The sequence below is a fragment of the Rhinoraja longicauda genome, chromosome 1, assembly GCF_053455715.1.
Source record: "Rhinoraja longicauda isolate Sanriku21f chromosome 1, sRhiLon1.1, whole genome shotgun sequence".
In the NCBI taxonomy this organism is placed as follows: domain Eukaryota; kingdom Metazoa; phylum Chordata; class Chondrichthyes; order Rajiformes; family Arhynchobatidae; genus Rhinoraja; species Rhinoraja longicauda.
This window is the reverse complement of record NC_135953.1, coordinates 86,707,052-86,734,337: the sequence shown is the minus strand read 5'-3', so window position 1 is coordinate 86,734,337 and position 27,286 is coordinate 86,707,052. Positions and strand designations below refer to the sequence as shown.

General features: G+C 39.7%; 1 protein-coding gene across 4 annotated transcripts in view; it reads left to right on the top strand.

Annotated features, from left to right (window-relative positions):
• Positions 1 to 26,924, top strand: part of LOC144594939 (AF4/FMR2 family member 1-like) — a 132,568-nt gene extending 105,644 nt beyond the window's left edge. For 3 of the 4 annotated variants that reach the window (XM_078401894.1, XM_078401886.1, XM_078401878.1), the window contains exons 11-21: positions 2,898 to 4,043; positions 7,365 to 7,456; positions 10,431 to 10,674; positions 14,030 to 14,127; positions 14,237 to 14,300; positions 18,126 to 18,262; positions 18,439 to 18,510; positions 18,601 to 18,694; positions 19,259 to 19,302; positions 20,969 to 21,177; positions 21,857 to 26,924. In XM_078401894.1, the coding sequence (XP_078258020.1) occupies positions 2,898 to 4,043; positions 7,365 to 7,456; positions 10,431 to 10,674; positions 14,030 to 14,127; positions 14,237 to 14,300; positions 18,126 to 18,262; positions 18,439 to 18,510; positions 18,601 to 18,694; positions 19,259 to 19,302; positions 20,969 to 21,177; positions 21,857 to 21,978 (2,322 nt within the window). In that variant the 3' untranslated portion in view covers positions 21,979 to 26,924. The remainder of the gene's footprint in view (positions 1 to 2,897; positions 4,044 to 7,364; positions 7,457 to 10,430; positions 10,675 to 14,029; positions 14,128 to 14,236; positions 14,301 to 18,125; positions 18,263 to 18,438; positions 18,511 to 18,600; positions 18,695 to 19,258; positions 19,303 to 20,968; positions 21,178 to 21,856) is intronic. The other variant, XM_078401902.1, reaches the window with a different exon arrangement.
• Positions 26,925 to 27,286: the final 362 nt, after the last annotated feature.

Below are 27,286 nucleotides of genomic sequence, written 5' to 3'. Positions count from 1 at the left end.
GGGGAAAGTGTGTCGTGGAATTCCCCAGATGTCAGTTCTTTAGAATGATTTGTACTTGAGTCTACAGGGTAGATTTGCAGATTAAATAAAATTTGTTATGGTGAATTTGAGGAGGACCGTCATTGACTTCAATGAGGTTCGGACATGCTGGTAGAAAGGGTGAATAGGTAGCAGATGAAATTTAATTTTGAATTGCTGGAAGGGTGACTTTTTGGTTGGAAGAATGAGACCACCATATGAACTAGTCAAATTAATTCCAAAAGGGATTCAAGAACAGATATAGTGTTGGAACAGGAAATTAGACCCTTCAGCCCACCAAATCCATGCCAACCATCAAGCATTTGCTTATCCTATATTCACCTACTTTTGTTCTCCTCACATTTCTATTACCCTCCCCTAGATTTTACAACTCATCTAACTAACCACTAGTAGCCAATTAACCTTCCAAATCACATGTTTGGGGTGTGGGAGGAACCTGGAGCATGAGGAGGAAACCCTTGCTGTTGTGACAGCACTAGAGGTCAGGGTTGAACTGAATTCACTGGAACTGTAAAGCAACTAGCTGTGCCACTGTATTGGCTTGGAGAGATATGTACGCAATTTGTTGAAAGTGGAAGGGTAGGGTGAGAAAGTGGTTAAAATAAGACCCTATAAAAGTCAAGTGTAAAAGAGTCATAATGAAGCTTCATGAAACCTCTGCCCAGCCACTGCTGGAGTATTGTCACTATTTCTGGGCATCGTGCTTTTAAAATTATTTGAAAGCTCGACTAAAATGATTCCTAAGCAAAAGTCATCAGTTGAATGCAGACCAAGCGTGGGGATTGGCATTCCCATCCTGCTCAAAACACAAAGTGCTGGCCAAAGTCTGCGGGTCAGGCAGCATTTGTGGAGGGAATGGTCAGATGACATTTTGGGTAGGGACTCTTCGTTGACATGAAACACTGTCTGTCCATTTCCTTCGCAGTTGCTGCCTGTTCCACCAAACTACTGCAGCACTTTATTTTTTGCACAAGATTCCAGCATCCACTGTCGCTTGTTCCCATCATTTTCTTTGTTCCAGTTAATTTAATACACTCTGGCAAATATACTGATGTAGATCAATACCAATCTAGGTTTAGGTTTATTATTGTTACGTGTACCGAGGTACAGTGAAAAGCTTTTTTTTGCATGATATACAAACAGATCAGATATACCAAACATTAATACAGTCAAGTCAAACTCCAGTAATATTGATAGAGCAAGGGGGAGGATACGGAATGCAGAATATAGTTCTCAGCATTGTAGCACATCATTTTCATAGACAGCAAGTCCTGTGTCTGAAATGTGATAGCAATGAATCAGATAGTACCCTGGCTTATGAAAGAACCTTTCAGAAGACTGAAAACAGCGGGGAAGATGCTGTTCTCTAATCTGGTGGTGCGCACTTTTAAGCTTCTGTTCCTTCTGCTAGTTAGGAGCAGGAAGAGTTGGGAAACATTGAACAGGGATAGCCAAAAGAGTGGAAAAGACTGAGGAAAGACATTTTTAAATAAATGGTCTGAAATGCATCGCTCTGGTGTAGATGGCTTCATTGTAGAACTCGAAAGTGAACTAGATAGGTATCTAAAAAGAAAAAGATTACATAAAATCCAGACACGATGGGCCAAAAGCAAAGTGCTGTCGGATCGAGCAGTATCTGTGGGGGAACAAAGGAATTGTCAACCTTTAGGGACATCCCACAAATGATGCACATATCACCGAGTTTCTCCAGCAGTTTGTTTTTTACTCCATGGTCTATCATCTGTAGTCTCTTGGAACTTGACTTGATGGACTAAATGGCCTCCCTCCATGCAGTCACTATTCTGCAATTCTGTAAATAGTATTGGAATCTAAGGGTAGTTACTGCATCTGACTTGAAATATTTGTTATTTTTGTTGAAATTGCTTCATAGAAGATGCATAAAGAAATGTATTTACAATAAATTATGAACTTGCTGTATGCAGTAAAGGGTAGGACCCATATGAGCATTGATGTACAAAGATGTCTTCAAGGTTTCAAGGTCAGTTTATTGTCTTTCTTTGGACACTGTCATATTTCATCATCATCATCATCATTAGAAAGTCATCACTGAAGCCATATGTGATGCTTCCAAATGCCTGATTATGGTAGGACATTTTTGTTCATTGCATCTTTAATTTCTCTGGGTTTTCACCACTGATTATTTTTCTCCTCCACTTCAGCTTTTTTTTTTTGCATGATATACAAACAGATCAGATATACCAAACATCAAACTCCAGTAATATTGATAGAGCAATGTCAACCTTGACATTGAGTAACCACAATGCAACCTTATCAAAACAGGAGCCAAAACTTTTCATAAACTTTTGTGTTCAACACTTGAAAATGGGTGCTCATTTGCAGTGTATGTTTGGATTGAAGTTCTAGTACAATACTAGAGATGGGATTGATAAACTTTTGCAGCAAGTAGGGTGGCATGGTGGCACAGCGGTAGAGTTGCTGCCTTACAGCGCCAGTGACCCGGGTTTGATCCTGACTATGGATGCTGTCTGTGTGGCGTTTGTGCATTCTCCCTGTGAACTGCGTGGGTTTTCTGCGGGAGCTCCGGTTTCATCCCTTGCTCCAAAGACGTACAAGTTTGTAGGTTAATTGGCTTGGTAAAATTGTAAATTGTCCCTAGCGTGTGTAGGACAGTTTTCATGTGCAGGGATCACTGGTCGGCATGGACTGGGTGGGCCGAAGGGTCTGTTTCCACACTGTATCTCTAAACTAAACTAAAAGCCGTAATTTGAAATATTCCCAATCTGAGCAATATTCTTCGTACCCATTCTGAATCTGCTTGTGCATGTTTGACACGTATATTACAGTTGATTTGTTTCATGTTCTGGCCTCTATTGCAGCCTGATCCTTCACCAGCAAATAAATGGCAACTTGATAATTGGCTGAATGTCGGCCAGTCTGCCGTGCCTTCCAAGAGCCACAGTGAGTCATCAAATGGGCACATTTCCCTGGACAGCCAGAGATCTGATGCAAATGAGGTTCATGATGATACGGACTCCAATAGAGAGAAAAAAACTGCAAAGGAATCTTCCCCAAGCAGAGGTAAACATCAGAAATCCCCTGCCTTGCACAGTAGCAATGATCAACGACAAACTAGTGGTGAAAAGCAACCTCATAAACCTGTGCCTGAAGAAAACCAAGAAAATGAAGCCAACAAATATGGTGGTAAAAACCAGTTGTGCATAGAACAGGCCATAGTAAAAGTAAAAGTTGGGCAGCGGTCAAATGAGAAAAGGGAAACTGAAAAGAAAAAGCACAAGAGTCCTACCCAGAATGCTCCCAAATGCATGGAGTTTACAGATAAAAGCTCTCTACCTTCAGACCTATGTTCCAACAAAGATCAGCTACCATCCAATTGTAATCTACCTTCTGCTGCGCTTGTACCTCAGGGACAAGAAAACGATGAAATTGAAGCTAACATCAGTCAATTGGCAAAAGAGGTAAGCAGGACTACCTACCATAAATCTGCTGAGGTCAGGAATGGAAATGAGACAAACATTGGCAAGCTTGCCACTGGGATGAAAGATGTAAACAGGACTACCCACTTTCAACCTGCTAATAATGATAAGCAGGTAACCAGGACCAACAACAACAAATTTGGCGGCCAGATTGGGGAGGAAATTCACAGCAACGTTAACAAACCTGCTGGTAAGGTCAAAGAAGAAAATGGTGGTAGTACTAGGAAAGCCACCGCAACGGAAAGTAGGACTAAACCGAGTAAACCTGTCAATCAAACGAAGGCCAACATTCTCAAGGATCAGGTTTTGTCGACCGCGGGAGTTGGAGGATTGTCACCTACAATAAGAGAGAGCACAGTTAACTGTCCATTAGTGGTAAAAATCGATTTAAGCTTGCTCTCAAGAATTCCATCACCATCTGGCAAAGAGGGCAAACTACCTAAGAATTGTGCAACAGAACATACCAGCCAGAAGAATAAGGAAGGTTTGAAAGAAAGCAAAGGAAGCAAGACCAAGAGAAAACATGGGGTGAGTTTTTCCATTCTGCATTTTTCTTCCTTCCATTAATAAAAAGCAATTTATTCCTATTCTTATGACAGGCCTAATGGGCTAATTGGCTATTGGGCCAGAAGGTGGGTCAATATTCCACCAAAGGTAGACACAAAATGCTGCAATAACTCAGCAGGGCAGGCAGCATCTCTGGAGAGAAGGAATCTCCAGAGATGCTGCCTGTCCCGCTGATTTACTCCAGCATTTTGTGTCTACCTTTGATTTAAACCAGCATCTGCAGTTCTTTCCTACTCAATATTCCACCATTCTTGTCAGGACTTTTGTTAGCTTGTCTTGCATAGGGCTAAATTTCCTCAACATTATGATTAAAGCCATGACATCATCTCATCTTTTATTTATGTCTGCATGAATATCAAAGTTTGATGCATATGATTTTCAGCAGACTGTTTTGCTGCAGCACCTTCCCAGTGTTATCTGGTGGAGCAAATTGCCTGGTCCTTAGTACATCAAACAACTATGCCAAACATGTTGCATTACTCTGCCCTGCCATAGATATTTGTGACATTAAATGCTGTTTGTGTGGAACCTCCCACAAGTACGTTAACATCAAGTTCAACTTCAGTGAAGACCCAATTACAATGTGCATTTTGCCTAGCAAGACATCAGTCAGGTTTTGGACATTTACATTGAAATTGCCTAGTTTACTTTGAAATTACTACCATTCCTTCCTTGAACAGATGCAATGTACATTGGCTCACAAAAAAACAAGACAAACCAAATCCAACTAATTTCCACCCCATTTGTCCACACCCAGCAAAGAAATGGAAAAGGTCACCAGTTGAAAAGCAAAGCATCTGAAATTTGAATTTAAAACAGAATTCTCGGAAATATTCAATCTGTCAGACTATTTGTGGAAAGAGAAGTTGCCTGTCTGACCCGCTAAATATTCCTAGTGCTTTCTGTCTTAATTAATATTTGACTGAGTGGTATTATGACATTTTCCATCAGCTATTGTCCATCTTACATAAAGAAAGATGACTGTGGTTATTGAAGGCAGTTACTTTAGCCTCTGGACGTGCTTGTAGGTTTCCCTTGAGGAAGTGTACCAGGCCCAGTCATCTTTTGTTCCATCATCAACTATCTTTCTTATATCATAAGTTCAAAAATTAGGTTTTCACAGTGTGCATAATCTTCAATTCTTTTTGCAGCTTCAAAAGTGGGTCCATGCTTTCATGCAGCAAGATCTGAGCAAATGTATGCCATTCAGAAGATCCTTTGCAGCATCTCACCACACTTTTTTCTTGCAGCCCTTCTTAAAACTGCAACCTCTACAACCTAGAAGTCTGAGACTCTGGATACGTTGAACTGTCAGTTGCTGCAAGTTTTCTTTCCCCCCCATCCACCCCACATCCAGCCTTTCTTTTACTGCCATGTAAACATTTGGAACATTTCTTATTGAAAACTCTTGCCCGCGATAGCCGTGTTCTGCATAAGGTTTTTAAAAAAAATGCAAGTAACATAATTTATTTTCTCCTCCCAATTCCCTCTCAAATGTGACAAGTTTCATTGGAGTACAGTTTCTGACAAAATAGCAGGGTCTGCTACTCGGCCTGAGTATTATTTTTCATTTGCATTCACTGTTCCATCTAGGAATTTATTTTTAAAATGAAAGACTGAAAGGTCAAATCCACCAAACTCTCAATGCCCAAGCATGCATTCCAGTGGAAATAATTAGATATCTGGAATGATAGGTCTGATTCTTCCTGTTTACATCATGACAATGTAACTGATGTTTGTAATTTGAGCACTCCACGTGCCTTTAGGTTTCAAAGGTCTTTTATTGTCGGGTGTACCAATTAAGGCACAGAGATATCCGTATTAGCATACAGCCATACTACAAAAAACAAGACAAACAACTCCATAAAAGTTAAAATAAACGTCCACCACAGTGGATTCCACATTCCTCACTGTGATGGAAGGCAATAAAGTCTAGTCTTCTTCCCAAATTTTTCTCCCACGGTTGGGGCAGTGGAACCATCCGTCGGGGCGATCAAAACTCCCGCAGCCGGCGGTCAAAGCCCCCACGTCGGGGCGATCGAAGCCCCCGCGTTGGGGCGGTCGAAACTCTTGCGGCTTGGAGCTCCCGAAGTTGGTCTCTAAGCAGGGACCGTAAGCTCCACGATGTTAAATTCCGCAGGCTCCCGCGGTTGGAGCTCAAAGGTCGATCCCTAGCAAAGGGATCGCCAGCTCACGATGTCAAAGTCCTGCAGGCTCCCGCGGTTGGAGCTCCTGAAGTTGGTTTCCAGCAAAGGCCTCCAGCTCCTCGATGTTAGGGCGCAGTGCGGACGGAGATACGATACGGGGAAAAAAATCGCATCTCTGTCAAGGTAAGAGATTAAAAAAAAGTTTCCCCAACCCCCCCACCCCCCACATAAAACAAGCTAAAGAATACAAAAAACATACATTTAACACATACTAATGAAACAACAGAGAAAGAAGGGACAGGCAGACTTGGCGAGGCAGCCATTGCTGGCGTCACTCGGTGGAACTTGCCTTTACCAACTGAATTGTTTTGATGAAGTAACTAGTCATTCTTATAGTTGTTACATTTCTATCAAAACATTTAAATTAGAATTTTGCTTTTAATATATTTTTTATTGACAGACCTTTGGAGTCAACCAAATATGGATTTGGTTCACAGAAACAGTTAATGTTGCAGCCTGTTCCAGCCCCCTGAAAGAGCTCTCTTTTTTCTCCTGGAGCCCTCTTACTGCCCAGAGCCTTGCAGGAATTCACCTTTTGATGTACAATGAAACTGATCATCAAAAAGGTTCAGGACTGGTGTGCAGAAATTCTTAAAAAGAAAATAGCTGTTGGCTAGACAAATAGAAGTGATGAAAAGCTAAAATAGTGATGGTTAATCTGGTGGTTGCATGTGGATTTTATTCCCATTCCTTGCAGTTGCTTCTCTGTGGTAATGGTGTCCCTGGATTTGCCTTGAGATATTTGTGTTGCTTTGATTAGAATAGACAGTGTGAGAAGGGGAGAAGAAATACGATGGTGTAATTTTCCATTCCCAGAGACGCATTCCATTTTGATCATGTGGTCCAGAACCTAGCACTTCAATAATCAAACTTGCCCATGCTCTCAAATTCTGGGTTTGCAATTCGCTGATGTGTTGTCACATGCTGATCCAGTCAAACAACTAGGCTGCTCCCGTGTTGAAGATTCTTCAGGTTTTTGTAATTGAGGGTGAAAAATTCTACAGTAGATTTAATTGTGATTGTCAGTATTAATTTGTATTTCACTTTAGCTTTGTTTTAAAATATTTTGTTTCAGATTGACGTGGAAGCAAGTGAGAGTAAGAAGCAAAGGTTGGATAAAGAAAATAAGTTGTCCTCTTCAAGCCATAAGGATTCTAGTCATAAGCGGTATGTATCTAATATCACAATTTCTAAAATTAGCTGAAGAGATTTAATGTAACACAGTTGACAAGTTCACTTCAGACACCTGTTGAATTTGGCCTGGCTGATTCGGTAGTCACAGTGAAAATTGCTACTTCCTACAGGCATGCTATGACTATGTTTAGCGTGCAAAAATGCTGAAATTCTGGGCATTTCTGTGGGACTTACAGAAAGAAAACAAATTGGTATTTGCGACCTCAACAAAGTTTACATTTCTTTAATCTAAAATTATTTAGTTGAATGTTGATACTGGCTGGCAGTATCTTCAAACAGTTGTATTCAGTGAGTGTGTGCGTCAGTCTGCACAGACGGCATCATCAATCACCATTGTGGCAAGTTTATTTTCATGATGTGCAAGTTTATTTTCACCTGCTCTCTCTCTCGTTTGCACTGCCAAGAAGTCAATTAATAACTCATGAAACATAATTATACTTGATTCTAAGTAAAAAGGTTCTGTTTAAATATCTTTCTCAAAACTACAGTCAAAATTTTCAACATTCAATTCTGGCAAATCAGTAAGGCATAAAATGTATTTGCTTTTATGTATGCAAATCATATAGAAGGGACTATGTTGAACTGTCTGCTTCTGCTCACGTATTTTCTGTGTTTGTCCTTAAAACCACTGCTCTGCCTGTGCCCACTCCCTCCATTCTGCCCATTCAAACATAAGAAATCAGGAGCAAGTCAATTAATCACTTGAGTATGGTCCGCTCTAACCTTAAACTCAACTTCACTTTCCTGCTCTCTTTCTCATAACCTTTGACTTCATTGCAGTTCAAATGACTGTCAGTCTCTGCCTTGAACATGGTCAATTACTTCACCTTCACAGCTGTCTGGGATAGAGAATTGCAGAGGATCTTGACCCTCAAAAGAAAATTCTCTGTATCTCTGATCCAGTTATCCTAAAACCATGCCTATGGTTCTAGATAAACCCACTACGGACAACAGCATTTCAACATCCACCCTGTCAATTCCCCCTCAATAAGCTTGCCTCAGAGTCTTCTCATGTCCAAATGAGTCTAGACCCAACAAACACAAACTTTCTTTGTAAATCCACTCTTTTTGTCTTGGGAATCCAACCAAGTGAACCTTCCCTGTGTCGTAAGCCCATCCTTCCTTAAATATGAAAACCAAAACAGGATGAATAGTCGCGAGTGTAGACTCACCAGCACCCTGCAAAGTTGTATCAAAACTTTGCTTGAAATCTATTAAAACAAAGGCCAACATTACATTAATCTTCCTAATTGCTTGCCCTACCTGCATGCCAGCTCTTTGTCTTCATGCATTAAGACCCTGAGGTCCCCTCATGCGGCAACATTTTGTAATATCACTCTGTTTAAATAATATTTTTTACTGTTTCATTCTTCCTTCCAAAATAGATAACTTCATATACTTCCACATTGCACCCTATATGTCAACTTCTTACCCAGGCCTATATGTACGTCATTGTGGACTCTGCCCTTCTCGCAACTTGCTAGCCCATGTCTCTTTATATCATCAGCAAAGTTGGATAAAGCAACTGAGGGGGCTGTGGCCATGTCATTAGTATAGTTCATACATAGTTGAGGCCACAGCATTTATTGCTGTAGTACCCGACTAGTCCCTGATTCCTAATCTAAAAACAACTTGTTTATTTTGACATGCTTTCTCCTGGTTAGCCAATCATTTATGTATGCAAAGATATCACCCCAAACTTGTGTGCTCTTGTGCAGTGCATGGTATGGTATCAAATGCCTTCTGGAAAACCAGTCCACCACATCTACTCATTCCTTTTAATGACACTGTTTTCTACATCCTCAACGAACTCAAGAAACTTTGTCAAATACCTTTTCATAAAACCATGTTGACTCTGTTTTATGATTCTGCATTGTCTTGCCACAATCCCAGCATTTCCCAGTGTAAGAGGTTTGACTAACTAACCAATAATTTCTCACTTTTGGTCTTCTTATTTTATTCTGTCATGCTATTACATTTGCAGTTTGCCCTGCCTCCTGGACGATATAAAATTCCAGAATAAATCCCCCAATCTCATACCCTAAGGGACCCCTGTTTACTATTGCTACTCCCTTCCACTTTATGTACCTATATAAAGTGTTATTATCATTTTTATATTATTTGCTAGCTTGCCTGCAAATCTATCATTGATAAAGATAGATTATCTTTATTAATTATAGATTTTTTGACACCTTTAAATTCAAAATATTTCCTAATTCTCTGGCCTGGCAGTAATATTTTAATCTTCTTTAACTAAATTTCATTGGTCATGGATTGTGCATCCTTCCCAGAGAGCCTTGCTTTCTATCTGCTCATACCTTTGCTGAGATTTATGAAAAATCTATTAATTGTCTGCCACTGCCGATCTATTGTGTTATCCTTTAATCTTTTTTTTTCTATCAACATTTTAGCTCAGTCTACCTGATTCTATTGTAATTTCCTTTAGTTGAGATGCTTTATTTTAAATATCAGCCTCAAATTCTATCTTTTTCTGAAGCCTCCATTATTTCTTAATTTATCTCCTGTTCGACAATATAGCTCTTGCAAAGCCTGTATTCTACTCCTACTAATTACTTTTCTGTCTTGGTTTTTCTTATCTCTACCACTTGAGCTTCTGAAGTATTAACATTCCTCATCATCTCCCACCACCCATCCTCTTCCCCCCCTCCCAACATTATCCCTCCTGTTTCCTTCCCCCTCTTTCGTTCTCCCTCAGCATTTTCTTCCCTCTCTCCATTTCACATTTGTGCCTTGATCTTTGAAAAGATTAGTAAAAAGCATACTTGAGACTTTACTAGAAAGTGTTTTAATTCTAGAAAAATGTTATGACTCCTTAAACGTGCATTTTTGACATTGAAACCGCATTGAATATTTGTTGGTAGTTTGAGTCAAAAACATATTCTGTTTTCCGATTTGTAAGACAATTATTTTCACTCTTTCCTTTCAGAATTACTACATGCTTCCCTGAGAAGAACAAACCATTTGTACCACCACTTCCATCTTCTGCACAGAAACTAGCGAAGATTGTCCACAAACGGCCTGACAGTACCAGTAATTCTTCCAGCCAAGTCTCCACTATGAGTGCTAGTAATACTAAGGTTAAGAGCAGCATGAATATCTCAGCATCAGGATTGTTACCTTCCAAGCACAAAAGAATGGAGGATAAACAGTCAGGCCACTTAAAAAGCAAGGTGAGGTCACTAACTCTGCTTGTGGTAAAGAAATGTAAAGTTAGTTATGAAGACACAAAGAAATGCAGTTGCTGGAATCTTGAGCAAAACACGGTTCTGGAGACCCATCATTTATTTATTTACCTCAGTACTCCAGAATTTGAGATTTGTAATAGAAAAAAATCACATGTGGTTAAAGTGCACATTTACCAGATTTTATTAAAGGGTATTTTTTATACATTTTGGTTTCACCATGTAGAAATTACAGCTGTGTTTATACATAGTCCCCCCATTTCAGGGCACCATAATGTTTGGGACACATGGCTTCACAGGTGTTTGTAATTGCTCAGGTGTGTTTAATTGCCTCCTTAATGCAGGTATAAGAGAGCTCTCAGCACCTAGTCATTCCTCCATTCTTCCCATCACATTTGGAAACTTTCATTGCTGTTTATCAACATGAGGACCAAAGTTGTGCAAATGAAAGTCAAAGAAGCCATTATGAGACTGAGAAACAAGAATACATCTGTTAGAGACATCAGCCACACCTTAGGCTTACCAAAATCAACTGTTTCGAACATCATTAACAAGAAAGAGCACAGGTGAGCTTACTAAATGCAAAGGACGCCAAGGAAGACCTCCACAGCTGATGACAGAAGAATTCTCTCTATAATAAAGAAATATCCCCAAGCACCTGTCCGACAGATCAGAAACACTCTTCTGGTCAGGGTGGATTTGTCAATGACCACTGTCCGCAGAAGACTTCATGAACAGAATACAGAGGCTACACTGCAAGATGCAAACCACTGGTTAGCCGCAAAAATAGGATGGCCAGGTTACAGTTTGCCAAGAAGTACTTCAAAAGAGCAACCACAGTTCTGGAAAAAGGTCTTGTGGACAGATGAGACAAACATTAACTTGTAGCAGAGTGATGGCAAGAGCAAAGTGTGGAGGAGAGAAGGAACTGCCCAAGATCCAAAGCATACCACCTCATCTGTGAAACACGGTGGTGGGGTATTAAGTCCTGGGCATGTATGGCTGCTGAAGATGCTGGCTCACTTATCTTCATTGATGATACAACTGCTGATGATAGTAGCATAATGAATTCTGAAGTGTATAGACACATTCTATCTGTTCAAGTTCAAACAAATACCGCAAAGGTCATTGGCCAGCAGTTCATTCTACAGTGAGACAATGATCCTAAGCATACTGCTAGAGCAACAAAGGAGTTTTTCAAAGCTAAAAAATGGTCAACTCTTGAGTGACCAAATCACCTGATCTGAACCCAATTGAGCATGCCTTTTATATGCTGAAGAGAAAACGTGGGGACGAGCCCCCCAAACAAGCATAAGCTAAAGATGGCTGCAATACAGGCCTGGCAGAGCATCACCAGAGAAGACACCCAGCAACTGGTGATGTCCATGAATCGCAGACTTCAAATAGTCATTGCATGCAAAGGATATGCAACAAAATATTAAACATGACTACTTTCATTTACATGACATTGCTGTGTCCCAAACATTATGGTGCCCTGAAATGGGGGGACTATGCATAAACACTGCTGTAATTTCTACATGGTGAACCCAAAATGTATAAAAATGGCCTTTATTAAAATCTGACAATGTGCACTTTAACCACATGTGATTTTTTTATTACAAATCTCAAATTGTGGAGTACAGAGGAAAATAAATAAATAATGGGTCCTTGTCCCAAACATTATGGAGGGCACTGTATGTTAGTTACCAGTATCTATTGTAAACCCACTGACTCCTACAGCTTGATTTTACCACCTCCAACCACTGATCCCCATAAGAAACTATTCCATTCTCCATATTTCTCTGACTCCTTCATTTCTGCTCCGATAAGTGGCTTTTCACATTGGTATCTCCAAGGTGTCTTTCTTTCTTAACAATGGCTTATTCTCTACTATAGTTTACAGAACTTTCAACAGTATCTATACAATTTCCCAGAGTTCTGCTCAGATTTGTACTTCTCATCAATGGTTAATAGATAATGCTTGTCTTTAAAATCTGGTTTCTTCCCGTGCCAAAATGTACCTTTAGTGACCCTGGCAGTATTGCCCCACCTGAGACCTTTAATTTAGCACAGACATAAAACGTTGTCAAACAAAGTGCTGCTGGAGGAACTCAGCGGGCCAGGCAGTATCTGTGGAGTTTAATGGACTGTTAACATTTGGCCAAGATCTTCATCTAGACTGAAAGAGTAAACAGGATGTAGCCAGTATAGAAAGGTATAGTGGGGAGGTGTAAGGCAAGAACTAGCATGCGTTTGGTGGGTACATGAGGAGAGGTTGATTGCCAGATAACAGTCGTGTGCGGTAGAGAAAGGTGGAAAGAGTAACAGGATGGGGAGGTGATAGGTGAAGAATCAATAGCAGCAAATTCTGTAATCTGATAGGAAAGGAAGATGAAGTGTGGAACCGAATAAGGAGATTAGTTACCAGTAGCCATTGTAAACCCACTGTCGGAACAGCTTGATTTTGGCAGATGGGAATGACAGGGAGGGAAGGGAATCCTGTGGGAGATGTATGGGTGTGGCACAAAGGGAGTGGGTTGAGGGGCGTGGGGTGGGGAGAAATAGAGAAATAGGCGTAGTGTAGGGAAAAATGGGGAGCGAGATGAGAGAACCAGGCTGGAGGGAAGGGAAGAGAAAGTGAAGGAGTACAGATTACCTGAAATTTTAGAGTTCAATGCACATACATTTGGGTTGTAGAGTACCCGTTCGGAATATGAGGTGCTATTCCTCTAGTTTGCATCAATCAGGAAGAGGCCAAAGATAGATAGGTCAATATGGGAAGGGGCAATAAAATGGCTGGCAAATCTTATAGATTTAGGTTGTGATATTTTTGTCACGTGTACCAAGGTACAATGAAAGCTTTTAGTTTAGAGTTTAATTTAGAAATAATTTAGAGATTTTGTTTGCATGCTATCCAATCAACTTCTCTGGAAGTAATGCTTTGCAATGCCGACAGCTATATTCTGCTCTCTATATCTTTCCCTTTCCTACACCTACTGTACTAGATTGTATTTATGCCTGCTATTATCTGATTTGATTGGATATCATGTAAAACAAAGCTTTGCAAAGCTTACCTCATTACACCTGACAATAACAAACCTAAAATAGACACAAAAAGCTGGAGTAACACAGGCAGCATCTCTGGGGAGAAGGAATGGATGACTTTTCGTGTCGAGACTCTTCTTCAAACCTAATCCTAGTTAGGACAAAGGACGTGAAGAGTGCCATATAATATGAAGCATTTACTCATTCAGTCAGCATATAAACATGATCAATGTTTCTTTATGATCCTGTGGTATGAAATTGATTACAATGAACATCTTTAAAACATTATTATCCACAGGTGTCTTACCAGGGTGCTACCAGTAATACCATTCCAGAACAATTCCTCCCGAATGGAAACTCCAAACCAACAAGGCCTATACTCAAGTTTGAAGACAAGTAATTTATTTTCATTTAAATACATTCTTTTCCCTAGCACCAAAACTTGCAATAATCTATAACCTAACCTGGCTGCATACATAGTGACCTCTAACCCTTTTTGTTTAAGGCAATATTCAGTAGAACATCACTTGCAGGAAGCCAAAAGAATAAAGCACAAAGCTGATGTCATGGTAAGTTGCTGGTAGTGAATTCATCTTTTTTTGAGGAAATAAACCATCAGTTTCCACTATGTAAAGCATAATTTGATTGGATCATTGTCAAATTTAGTAGTCTAGAGCATAAGAACATGCAAAAATATGCAACTACAATGTCATTCATATTCACTGCTTGCATTGAACAAGTAAGCCAATTTAAAGATGTGCATTGGAGAGGAAGAAGCAAATTCATTGGAATGTTACCCTGATTGGAAGTAGGTTACAATTGAGGACTTCAGTTCAGTTTATTGTCACGTGTACCGAGGTACAGCGAAAAGCTTTTTGTTGCGTGCTAACCAGAAAGACAATCCATGATTACAATCAATCCATTTACAGGGTATAGATACATGATAAGCAGGCATGTGAATTTTCCGCGTTTCTGCGGATTTCCGCGTTTTTAAAATCCATTTTCCGTGCTTTTTGCATGGTTTCCACGTTTTTCACTTTGCCAAATAAATGGAGAAATCGGATCAAAAAAAAAGAAACGTTGCAGGTTGCAAATTCAACCCACGGTCGATCGGTGGGTTGAATTTGCAACCTGCGGCCGGGGCTCTGGAACTCCAGCCCAGCTGGAGCCAGCACATCTATCCCCATAGTCGACTTCCTTGGCCTGCTGGATAAAACAGCAAAGCTCTGGAACCAAGAGTGCCAGAAAATCAGTGATGGAACTGTAATGAGTAAATATTAAATTTAAGTGCGAGATTATATAACTAAATTAATTAGGGTTAAAATATAAAACACAGCAGAAAAGCCAATTACCACCTTTTTGGGCTGATTATCAATTAATGTGCGAATTTACTTAAATGTTATTAGTGTACAGTGACATATTCACATTATTTTGTAATGTCTGTTTTTACTTTGAAATGCACTAAAAGAGGCTTGAAACTGGTAATTTTGTGTGTAATTTTTTTTAAATGTTCCAATTTTTTGACCCCCGTTGTACGCTCGGCTCTTTTCCTCTTTTTTTACCTCACTCACATGCCTGGATAAGGGGATAATGCTTAGTGCAAGATAAAGCCAGCAAAGTCCGGTCAAGGATAATCTGAGGGACATCCAAGACGTAGATAGTCTTTGATGTCCCTTGGACTATCCTTGACTGTACTTTGCTGGCTTTACCTTGCACTAAACGTTATTCCCTGATTATGTATCGATACACTAAATGGATGGATTGTAATCATTACTTAAAGCGCTTGCGATATGAGTTTGCAACAAAGGTAGATTTCAGCAAAAAAATAAATCCACCTATCAGTGAGATAATTGCAATATGAGAAGAAAGATAAGGAATTTTTCTTATCAGTATTTGTTAATTGGAAATTAAATCATATTCGCAAGAGTGCATTTGACAGTAGAACAATTAAATTTGCACTTGTAGCAGCATATCTGGCCTGTAACATAATTTTAAAAAATCAATAAATTTAAAAATCCCAATATTAGTGCCGAAACTCCAAACTCCTTAGTTTAACCAAGACACGTCATAGTATAGTTAGTGGTTTGTGATGTTTTAAAGCCTGATGGTTGTTGGAGAGAACTTGTTCGTAAATCTGGAGGATTTACAAGTTCTTGACGCATGAGAGTCAAGGCAATCTCAGACTCCTATACATTCTTCGCAAGGTTAGGAGTGAAATGAGAGCAGGGCTGGGGTGGTGTGGGTCCTTGATGATGATGGCTGCCTTTTTATGGCGGCGCCTCCTGTAGATCCCTTTGGTGAGGAGTTCTGTACCTGTGATGGACAGGGCAGTATTCATCACTTTTTGGAATTTCCTTTGTTCTTGGGCATTCGAGTTGCCAAATCAGGCTGAGAAGCAACCAGTTACTTGGCTCTACCGTGTGCCTGTAGAAGTTTAAGACAGTATTCATCGACATTCTCTTTCTCCTCGGTCTTCTAAGCAAGTAGACCTCGCCAACAGTCTGTCCTTTCCTTATTTTAACAGTATGTGTTAAATGTTAGAGTTCTTTAGCTTGTTTTATGTGGGGGAAACTTTTTAAATCTCTTACTTCGACGGAAATGCGGATTTATTTTTTTCCCCTGTATCGTATCTCCGTCCGCATTGCGGCCTAACATCAAGGAGTTAGCAGCCTCTTGCTGGAGATCTAACTGTGGACTTTAACGTCATGGAGCTCGTGGTCCCTGGTTAGAGATCGACTTCGGGAGCTCCAAGCCGCAGAAGCGTCGACCGCCCTGACGCGCGAGCTTCAATCGCCCCAACGCGGGGCTTCAATCGGCGGCTGCGGGAGCTTCGATTGCCCCGACGGATGGTTTGACTGCCCCGACCGCGGAAGAATAAAGAGGGAAGAAGATTGTACTTTATTGCCCTCCATCACAGTGAGGAATGTGGGGAAACCGCTGTGGTGGATGTTAATGTTAACGTTTAAGTAGTTGTGTGTCTTGTTGCTTTTTTTTAGCATGGCTGTATGGTAATTCGAATATCAATGTACCTTAATTGGTACACGTGACAATAAAAGACCTTTGAAACCTTTATTCCTTGACAGTGTTTAAAAGGCAATTAGATCATTATTTTGAAAGGAATGTTGGGATGAATGGGAACTGTTCCACTGAATATGATCAAACCTAGATAACGTAGATAGAAAAGCACTAGCTCTCAGTTGACGTATGTGATCTGACTGTTTCTGTGGTGAGATAATTGATTATTGTGCTTAATTTATTAGAATAGATAACAAATTTTGAATAGCAGAATTTAAAAATTAAATTTAGAAGAACAGGAGTAACCTGGCACCAATCTATGCTCACAAGGACAGTAATGATGAACAACATAACTTCATGCATGAACATCAAAGCTTTTGCTGACCTGAAAATCATGGAGGGTAGGAAACTAGCCAAGCAATCTTTGGAGTGTCAGCGACAATTACAAAGGTTTCAATAATAGATACAGTGAGGTGGGTAGTGGTAGACAGTATCAGGGTGGAATAGTCCGACTTGGGTGTTGGAAAGAATGTGGGATTGGGAGCTCACCAGGAGGTCAGACAGGTTAGCATAATTGTAAGGCAGGCATGGCACTGCTCAGTTATAGCTGGGTTAAATAGAATAGATGAATAGCAATATTTGGAGAAGAGGTTAAGGATAAATGGGTACGCTTTCCTGTGTTGGATGCCATTGTTAAACCGTCTCTGAATTGCTTACAACAGTTAACATCTTCCTAAAATGAGATCAATACTGTACACCGCTTGAGGTCTCAACTATAAAATGGAAGCTTATCACCCGTTCTTTTGTATTCATTTCATCTCAAAATGAATGCTAATTATTTTCAGATTAAATTAATACAAAAGTATGGATGATATGCTACCGTCTATACCAGCTTACTAGCATTTTGCAAATATTGCCACCTGGATCGCTGCATTTCGGAGTCTGTGATCTCTCACTATTTAGCTAGTAAAACTTTTTGTACTCTTCCTATCAAAATGGGCAATTCCATATTATACATACCTTGCCAGACTTTTGCATGCTCTACAATCCTTTGTAGCCTCCTTGTGCCCTCTTTGCAACTTGTTGTGGAGCAGTAATTATGTATGTATCTTTAAGTAATAGTGCATCTTTAATTCTCTGGTCGTAACCTGTGTTAACGCTCTGTTTAAAAATCATTGCAGCTTACGATTTAATCTAATCTTATCCCAGTTTATCCCAGTGCAGTTTTTAAGTAAAATAAAATCTAGAAAATAACTCATCTTTGTATGAAGTTTTGCATCAGGGTAAAATTAACTTTTGGCCCTTGTGAATAGTAAACATTTCATGGTTGGTAAATCGGACAAATTTTAATATCAAGACTATTTGCCCCCACAATTTAGTTGGACAAAATTGGGAAAGCTTTCAACTATTTGGATGCTGCATTGTCCTTTGCGGAGAGTGGAATAGCAATGGAAAGTGAGGCACAGCCACCAAAGTCTGCTTACACCATGTTTTCTGAAACTGTGGATCTGATCAAGTAAGTACCCTTGTGTCTCAATTTAATCATCTATTTAATCTCTTTTACTCATTAATATTTTCCATGTAATATGCAAAGTGACAGATTCATTGAGGTATACATTTATTTTCATTTTCAAGTAGCACTATTTTAACCACAAATACTTATATAATTTTCATTTTATAACTTGCTCACAGGTATATCTTGAAACTAATAAACTACAATGACTCATCAGCAACTCCTGTAGAAAAAATGTTTGTAGTATTATGGTACGTAACACCTTGCACTTAATGTAATAACCCTTCCCAAAACACTTAACAATAAAAGTGAAAGTACCCTTTTAACTTTGTACTTCACAGTATCCGCTGCCAGTCTCTGCTCTCAATGGCAATGTTCAGATTTAAGAAAGATACTGCATTGAAGTACTCGAGGACCTTAACTGAACATTTCAAGGTAAGCACAAGCTGTGAAGAACAACATTTATTCGACATTTTTACATCTCACCAGTTTATTTTTACCATGTACACTTTCCTAGATATATTAGTTAACTATTTAAGTCATTTATAATTAAATCTTTAACCTGATTCCTATCTACTAATTGATGCTGCACCATACAAATGAGGACGATGATCATCTCAATCATTGAGGTGTTCACTAAGTCAAGTGTTAGGTTGGGGAGGACAGAGTAAACAGTGAGAAGTCATGTTCCTAAGATACTCGTCAACTCTTATTTGGAAATATCCAATCCGCTAGATTGGGGCCAGGACTGAGATTTGCTGTTAGGTGTCCCAGAGGTTCGGTATCTAAGCTGGGACATAACAAATAGGCAGTTGGGTACACAGTTGGACTGTCATGTACTAGCACAAAATATGCTTACCATCCTTGTTAAGTTTAGTTGGTTTTTGAGAAATCATATCCCAATGCACCTTCAGAAGAGGTGAGGACCAGGGTATAAACTGTATTGTTGCCAATCTCAAAACTTACACAGCAAAATTGAGCATTTGTTTTGTGTTCTAGAGTTCTTCCAGGATAGCTCAAGCTTCATCTCCTCGTGTTGCCAGGTAATTAGTGCATGCAGCTCCAATCTTTATCCCCTTAGACCAATAATTTAAATATTGCATTACCTAAAATATGTGTCATTACGGTCATATATTCTGATATTTCCCTACATCAGCAACACTAATCCATCTACTTGGATTTGGCCGTACACTGGATATATTGAAAATGCCATTGACCGTTATGTACCAGTGCATAACATGCTTGCTATCACTGTTGCTATCACAAAAAGACAAAATGGCGGCACTGCCCTAGCAGCTGCCGCTCACCTGCGGTCCATTTGTCTTTGTGTTTTTGTTGTTTTTTTTGTCTTAATTGTAGTTGTGATGTGGTGTTTTTGTGTTTGTGTATTATGTGTGTATGTGGAGGGGAGGGGGAAACTAACACTGTAAATATGTGTCCCTTCCGAACGGAGACCCGACCTTTGTTTTCTGGGCCGTGTCTCCGTTCCTGCTGCGGCCTACCATCGGCCCAACTCCTGGAGCTGTCAGCCTCCATCGGACTTACCATCCAAGTCCGTGGATCGGACTTACCATCACCGGAGCCGGCCGTCTTCGGAGGCTGCGGGAGCAGCTGCGACTTGCCTTAGGTTCGGGCCGCGTGGATTCCGACATCGGGAGCTCCGGCAGCGGCAGCGTGTTCGCCCACCCCGGATCGCGGGGCTTGGGGCGCGGACATTTCACCGTCCGGCGCGGCCTAAGATGGCCGCGGGATATTTCTCTGCTGGGCGGGGGTTTCAATGTCGGGAGCCACGACCGCCCCGACGTGCAGCAACAGCGGCAGCGACAGCGTGTTCGCCCGCCCCGGATCGGACTTATCATCGGCGGAGCCGGCCGTCTTCGGAGGCTGCGGGAGCGGCTGCGACGCGACGCGCCTTGGGCTTGGCCCGCTGTGGACCGTCCGGTGCGGCCTGCAACCACAACAACCTGACTGCGGGCGAGGACAGCGGGAGAAGGGAAAGACATTGTGGCCTTCCATCACAGTGAGGAGAGAGAGGACTGGAGGAGACTCACTGTGATGGATGTTTCTTTGATGGATGTTTCTTTTTTGTGTGTTTTTGGGGTTGGGTGGTTTGAGTGCCTGTTTGATGCTTTTATTGTTGGACTGTGTTCTTGGGGGTTTTGGGGTGTGTGATTTGAATGCCTATTTAATGCTTCTATTGTTGGACTGTGTTTTGGGGGGTTTTTGGGGTTGGGTAATTTGGGTGCCTGTTTAGTGCTTTTATTGTTGGACTGTGGGTGATTGAATTAACATTTTGTTCAAGATGGCCGCGCCGTTGTGTTTGGCTGCCTGCCACTGTATGTTTCTTTTTTTCCTAGTCAGATGTGCAGCACTTTGGTCAACGTGGGTTGTTTTTAAATGTGCTATACAAATAAATTGACTTGACTTGACTTGACTGTTAACTGTACTGCTTGCTGCAGTTATGCAATGTGGAAGCAAATGTGACACAGGGCTTCATGAATGTGTTGTTGCTTGGTGACTTTTTCTTGTGCGTGCGATAAGTCCTTGTCTTATGTTGTGAGTTTATTATACTCTAACCTTCTGTATGACAGTTTTTAAAAGTATATGAGTTACTTTAGGGATGATAGTTGCTTGACAAATAAACAAACTGTTATATTTGTGGGTTGTATGTACATGAGATCAGCCTTAATTTCAATTCTTTGTGTTCAGGAGCACTGGCACACCTTCTCCACTGTCTCAGACACCATCCCCTGCCAGCTCTGGAGGCTCCCAGCCAGGATCTGCCAGTAATGGTGGAAGTGTTGCCATTCCACACGCGATTCATCAGCTGGCCTCCACCTATGTCAACATCACCTCCATTTTCCTCCATGGCCATGACTTGTGGGAACAAGCAGATGCACTAGCGAAAAAAAACAGGGGTAAGAAAAAATAACTGGCAGGGAAAAGAAGTTCCATGTGGTTTGCTGAATAAACTTTTTTTCCCCTGATATTCATGGTTTATATTTGAAAGGTGCAGTTAGTAAAGTGAACATTGAAATTTACTGATGCAAAATAATAATTATCTTTAAAAATAATTTTGTTTTAAAAGTGAGACTAGCACTTAAAGTGCCCAATAAAATGGGATGTTGCGTACCAAATTAGAACAAAGAGATAATTGTCAGCGTTGACATGAGGGTGAAACCTGCGTGTAGTGAAGCATAAACACATAATCCATTCCCCACAAGCACTACAACTAAAGTGTTGGTTTTATGTGGTGCTAAATTTTCAAATTGGACAAACGTTTTCATTTCTACTTTTTTTTATTTTCAGCATTAAAATGTGATTGAATGAAGGAGTCTGTATATTCAAATCTGTTTCAATTCATTTATCTAAACAATTGTTTCTTGTTTTTATAGTATTCACTCTGAAGTTTCCAATTTCATTAGCATTTGTGGGAGTTGAAGCAGAGTGAATGCAAAATGTCTTTAATTCAATCAAGCAATTACTGATAATTGTTTTTGAATAAAACTGCTTCAGATAAAATAAAATTGCATTCCATATTAGTCAAGTTCACACCTTATTGGGAAATCTCTAACTTTATATTTGTCTCTTTCTTAGAATTCTTCATGGAGCTTGATGCAGCAGTTGGCCTTTTATCCTTGACCAGCAGCATGACTGAACTTGTACACTACATCAGACAAGGTTTACATTGGTTGCGTCTGGAAACTAAATTGCTATAACAAGATGCTGAAAACGATTCTGACATCCGTCTGTTCAACTTCAGCACCCAAATCATGAATGTCCAGTGTTTTCTTTTAAATAAGCAAAAGCAAATTTATTTCTGTGCAACAGAAACTTTAATAATATAGGTCGGAAATGAATTATGGGAAAAAATGAACTGACTGAATGTTCACTTTGTGAGCAAAAGTGCAATTTGTTTTTTCTTGACCCCCTCTGAAATTCAGAATGATGAATGCACGCTATTTGATATTTCTTTGTTGAAGTAACTCAGAAGGATGAAAGGCTGGGAAAGTCCCCTCTTAACATGTATTATGGCCAGGAAATGGCAGTGGCTGTTCCCTCGCCTTGTAAGCACTGGTGCACATATTGTGTATTAACTGCTTGAATTTAAAAAGACATTTAGCAGCCAAAGAATGTTGCAGTCTCCAGAACATTGTTGCAGTGAATTCCCGGAAAGCCTTTGAACACAACGCCTAATGGACGAGGCACATCGGGATGGAGGATTATATAAATGATTAGGTCTCCAACTGTTAATTGTGTTCGTATACTGGGAACTGTGGGGAAAAAAGACTTTACTTTCTTTTGTGTGTTTTTCTCCCCCCCTGTTATATTCATACTTACTGCCATTTTTCTCCTATTTATTAGAAACAGGTCATTTTATTTTCACACTAAGTATTGCCAGCAAGGATGTTTAACAAAATCAGGTGCAGATGATGGGATGGGTGTTGGGACAGCACAGGACAGGGGGGATTGGAGGGGGTGTTAACGTGGAAGTAATAGTTGGAATATCTTATCGGCCATTATCTGCCCTTTGCAACAGTCTATATCAATGCCGCCTGTAGCTCTGCTCAAACAAACTTCTATTATTGTTCAGCGTGCCTTAGATGTTCTACTTTGTAAATAAGCAGTTGGTTCAGACCATGGATGGTGCTGCCTCATGGATGTGGATTAAGGAAAATTTGGAAGTTGTGTGGAATTGTGCTGAAATTTATAAGACACAGGTACAGTTTGGTTTCATATACTGATCCTTATTGAGCAATTGTAACAAGGATCATTATTCACCATCTTCTGTTCTCTGCACATCAGACTTGTCCTGAGTAAAGGTGAGCAAATGTTTTGGGTGTGAAATTACCCTTGTGATGATTTTCTACCTATCATTTTATTTTTATAATTCGAGGAAGGGGGGTTTCTTGCTGTGTTCAGGTAGAGGCATGGGGACATGGGAAACCCTAACAATGTTGCAATTGTCAAAGATCTCACTAATGCAGGCATGTTCAGAAATAAAGATCCTTAAAACTTGCTAGCAATATGTATAGTTTCAAGAGATCATGGGCAAACCCAAGCTACTTCTCATCTCCTCTCATTATAATGCTGTAAATTAAATTGTCCCAGCTGCCTGGGGTAAAAGTAGTAGAGTCGTGAACTCCCAACAACTCCCACCACTCCGTGTTACTAGAATTCATTAACTTGATTTGAAGTTTGTACTTGCACAGAAATTGCATTTTGCTGATTGGAATTGCTGCAGAAATGGCAGATTTTCTGCATTACTCATTACAGTAAACCAAATTAAATTCAAATCCCAATACTGGCTAAATGAATGAAGATTGTACCGAATAACTAATGGCAGGTTGAGATAGAGGCCTTGCCATGGTTGTGTCAACAAAAACGCTGTTACCATTATCAAGAAGTATAGCAAAATGCACTTTGACTAAATTAATTTCATTTTGCATCTTCCAAGAAGCACATTTTCATGAGGGTATGTTTCAAATTAAGGAAATGAAAGTCTGTTTTATTTTCCTTTCACCCTCTAAAATGTGTTTCCTGTAGCATTTAAAACTTTTTAAGGATTTAAATCAATTTCCAAGCAATAATTATGGTATTTAAAGAGAATTGATTAAAGTCTTCAGGAACATCTGTTTACCTGTGTAAGTCAAGGAGAGCTGGGGAGGACCTGAACTTTGATTTGCCTCTCGTGCTCTCTTTTAGCTTGTGTCTTAAGTTAGCAATAGGGATGTTTGCTGTCGGCTTCAATACTTCTGTATTGGGGAAAAAGCAGATTTCTCCTTCTTCTCATTGCTAATCACCTTCCAAAACACATGGATGTTGGATGAGGATAAGCTCTGGTTCATTACGATGTTTCTCCCTTTTCAACCCACTGTATTAAAATAAAACATCAATATGCATCCGAAAGACTAGTAAATTATCAGAGGATGAAAAGCTGGAAGGAGTAAAACTATTATTCCTTGCAATAAATATATTGTACGTTTACATAGAATTGTTTTGTTTTACTCTGTTCTCTTACTTTACACCAAATCTGGGGACCGTGCTGCATGTTTCATTAAGACAGGCAAGGTGATCTCTCAATATATCCATTTACTACAAGTTAATGCTTGATTATGCATTTAAATACTAAGAATGTAGCATAATCATATATATCCAAACCTTTCCCGTTGTGATGCAGTAAACATTTTGTAGCACATCATACTGAACAATTTAGTTTGTCTCCTGCAGCTGAAAAGTACCATCTACTATTTTCTTTTTCTGCTACACTCAGCCTCTCAATTTCTAGATTTGTTCAATATGAAAAATAAACTCCAAAACAGACAGTCACTGACAAACTTTCTCACATGGTCATAAATTTACATGAACACAGCTGGACTAATAAGTTCTGTTGCTCAAATTATGCAACTCTTATTTGATTTTATTGCATTTTCTAATATTCAAACTCCTTTCCTTGAGAATGTTTGAAGGCACTATTTAAATTTGATTTGACTATGTGGAGAATAACCTGGTTTTAAGAATGACAGCTAGATAGTACACAAGTTATCCTGCTGTTGAATGAGTGATCATTCTGTGAAAAGCCGTTGTGAAGTGCTTACCTATCGTCGATAATGACAAAAGCCAAAATATACTATGTCACTAATTTCATTGTTGGACTAGAATCCAAATCACTCCTCGCATCCAGATACAATCTTTAACCAGGACACCAAACTTGGCCACTGTGTCATTGAATGTGTTTGATAGGCTTGGAAAATATCAAAGCCACATCTGATTCCGTCTTTTCTCAAATACCATTTTCAGAAGTCATCTGTATCCTGCTTAGACGGGGCAGAAACCTCTGTATATTCTTTACTTCAGGATCCTTGAAAAGGATTGAAGAGAAGCAGTGTCCTTCACCGACACATCAATGTAGCGTGGATGAAGGTTCAAGTCTGGTGCCTGCGTAGTTTGCATGACTCAGTTTCACACCCTGTAGAAATGTTTTGTCCTGGTCAAAGTCCTGAATCTATCCCCTTCTCCACAAGGTTTTTGTTCTATTTTAAATTGTACTCTGCTGCTTATCCATGAAGTAGGGAACAGCATTGTGGTAGACTTTCTCACCATAAGCAAAGTAATTTCCATAATAATAAAAATGGTAAATAACTTTGTTACAGGAGGATTACATTTGATGTATTACTGTTTATTCTACTTGATAGATACCTTCCACTTAAATCTACATGCCAGACAACCTCGGATATATCCACAACTAAAATATTTAGTCACTGAACTGAGACAATCATACAGTTGAAAATTACATTTTTCAATGACCTTTGCAGCTGGTTTTTATCTTTTTCTTCCACATTTACATCAGCTGTTCAAAAGCTCAGGAGAAAGATGAAGTTAAGGATAGATTTCTCCTGTTTCTGTCCTATGATTATCGAGCACCCACTGCCTAGGTTTATTTCTCTCATTTTATTCCCCTTCTGTCCTCTACTGACTCACTGAGGTCAAATCATTCTGCAGGAAGCTAACTTTGACAATTTTTCCAGTTACATGTCATTGGCTGGCAGTGAGTGGCCTGTTGTCCAGCAAGGGCAGAAACAAAATCATTAAAACAAAGACTGGATTTTGTCTTGGGTTACTGTAGATGACGCATTCATCTGAATTTCCTTCATTTCATTTCACTGCCTATATTAGAGGCGGTGTCCTGTATGTGTTCATTTTAAGTTTGTCAATTGTTAATATTGTAGAGTGTGGAATTTCAAATGAGAATTAAATGATGGATGCAAGAAACTCACACTGCTATTTATGGGGTACTATTTGTGGTCAAACTTCTGAACCAAATCAATGGAAGCAAACAGCTAAAAGCTTGGTTTTGTTCATTTTCCACTTGTAGTATCTATGTTTATTCACAGAATAATGAACCATAGAAATTATTACTATTTCTTTGAATTATAGAAGTACTAATCCCAGAAAGATCCCAGATTGGATTAGTTGGAAGGGATCCTGAGTTATGAAGGGGATAATTGAGTGTTTTGGGTATCAAATGTGAGAGGGCTGATGCCCCTATTGTTGTCAGTTGTCTCCAATATTAGATTCCAAGTAAAAGAGGCCACTCAGACTTGCCCTAAGTGTGATTAGTCCTCCAGCAATGATTTGAGAAGTGTAATGATTTGATGAAAAAAAACATTTTAAAGATGCCTTCAACAACACCAAGTATTATGCTGAAGTGTAGAATATCCCTCGGTTCCCTTCTCCCACCCCTCCTTTCACGCAGAGATGCTCAATGATTATTCTAACTGTGAATTGTGGGGGGTTTTTGGAATCAAAATCTGTGAAAAATGAAGTGGAGAACTACAGCAAAGATAGGGATGCTTCTGTTACCTGAAAGAATAGTGGGTCCAAACTGGTTGTGATTTGAATTTGTAATTGATGCAGGGTTATTTTTGGAGAAAGTGATGAGATGAAATGAATTAAAATAATAAGGGATTTTTGTGCGTAATTGTGTGTATTTATTGTGCCTTTATTGACCAAGCTGGTTTCTCAGATACATTTATTTATTTGATATGTTGAATGGCAAGCAGAGTAGGATCTTAATTTAAAGTAGACACAATATGCTGGAGTAACTCAGCGGGATAGGCAGCAGAATTCTGGAGAGAAGGAATGGGTGATGTTTCGGATCAAGACCCTTCTTCAGTCTGATGAAGGGTCTCGACCCGAAATCTCACCCATTCCTTCTCTCCAGAGATGCTGCCTGTCCCGCTGTTACTCCAGCATTTTGTGCCAATCTTCGATTTAAACCAGCGTCCGCAGTTCTTTCCTACACAGGATCTTAATTTAGTTACTCACTGTACCTCTTGCCTCAGTCAATTGTTCTTTAAGTATGCCCAGTAGAGACATGCCAATTTTCTATTAAAGCCAATTAAGGTCTCTCAAGCTCTGGTTGGTACTCTTGTTAAATACACAAACATCTTCATACAATGCCAAGGGATACCGACAATGATTCTAAATCTTGTTTGTTGCACTTTCTATTTAAAATTAAAAAAC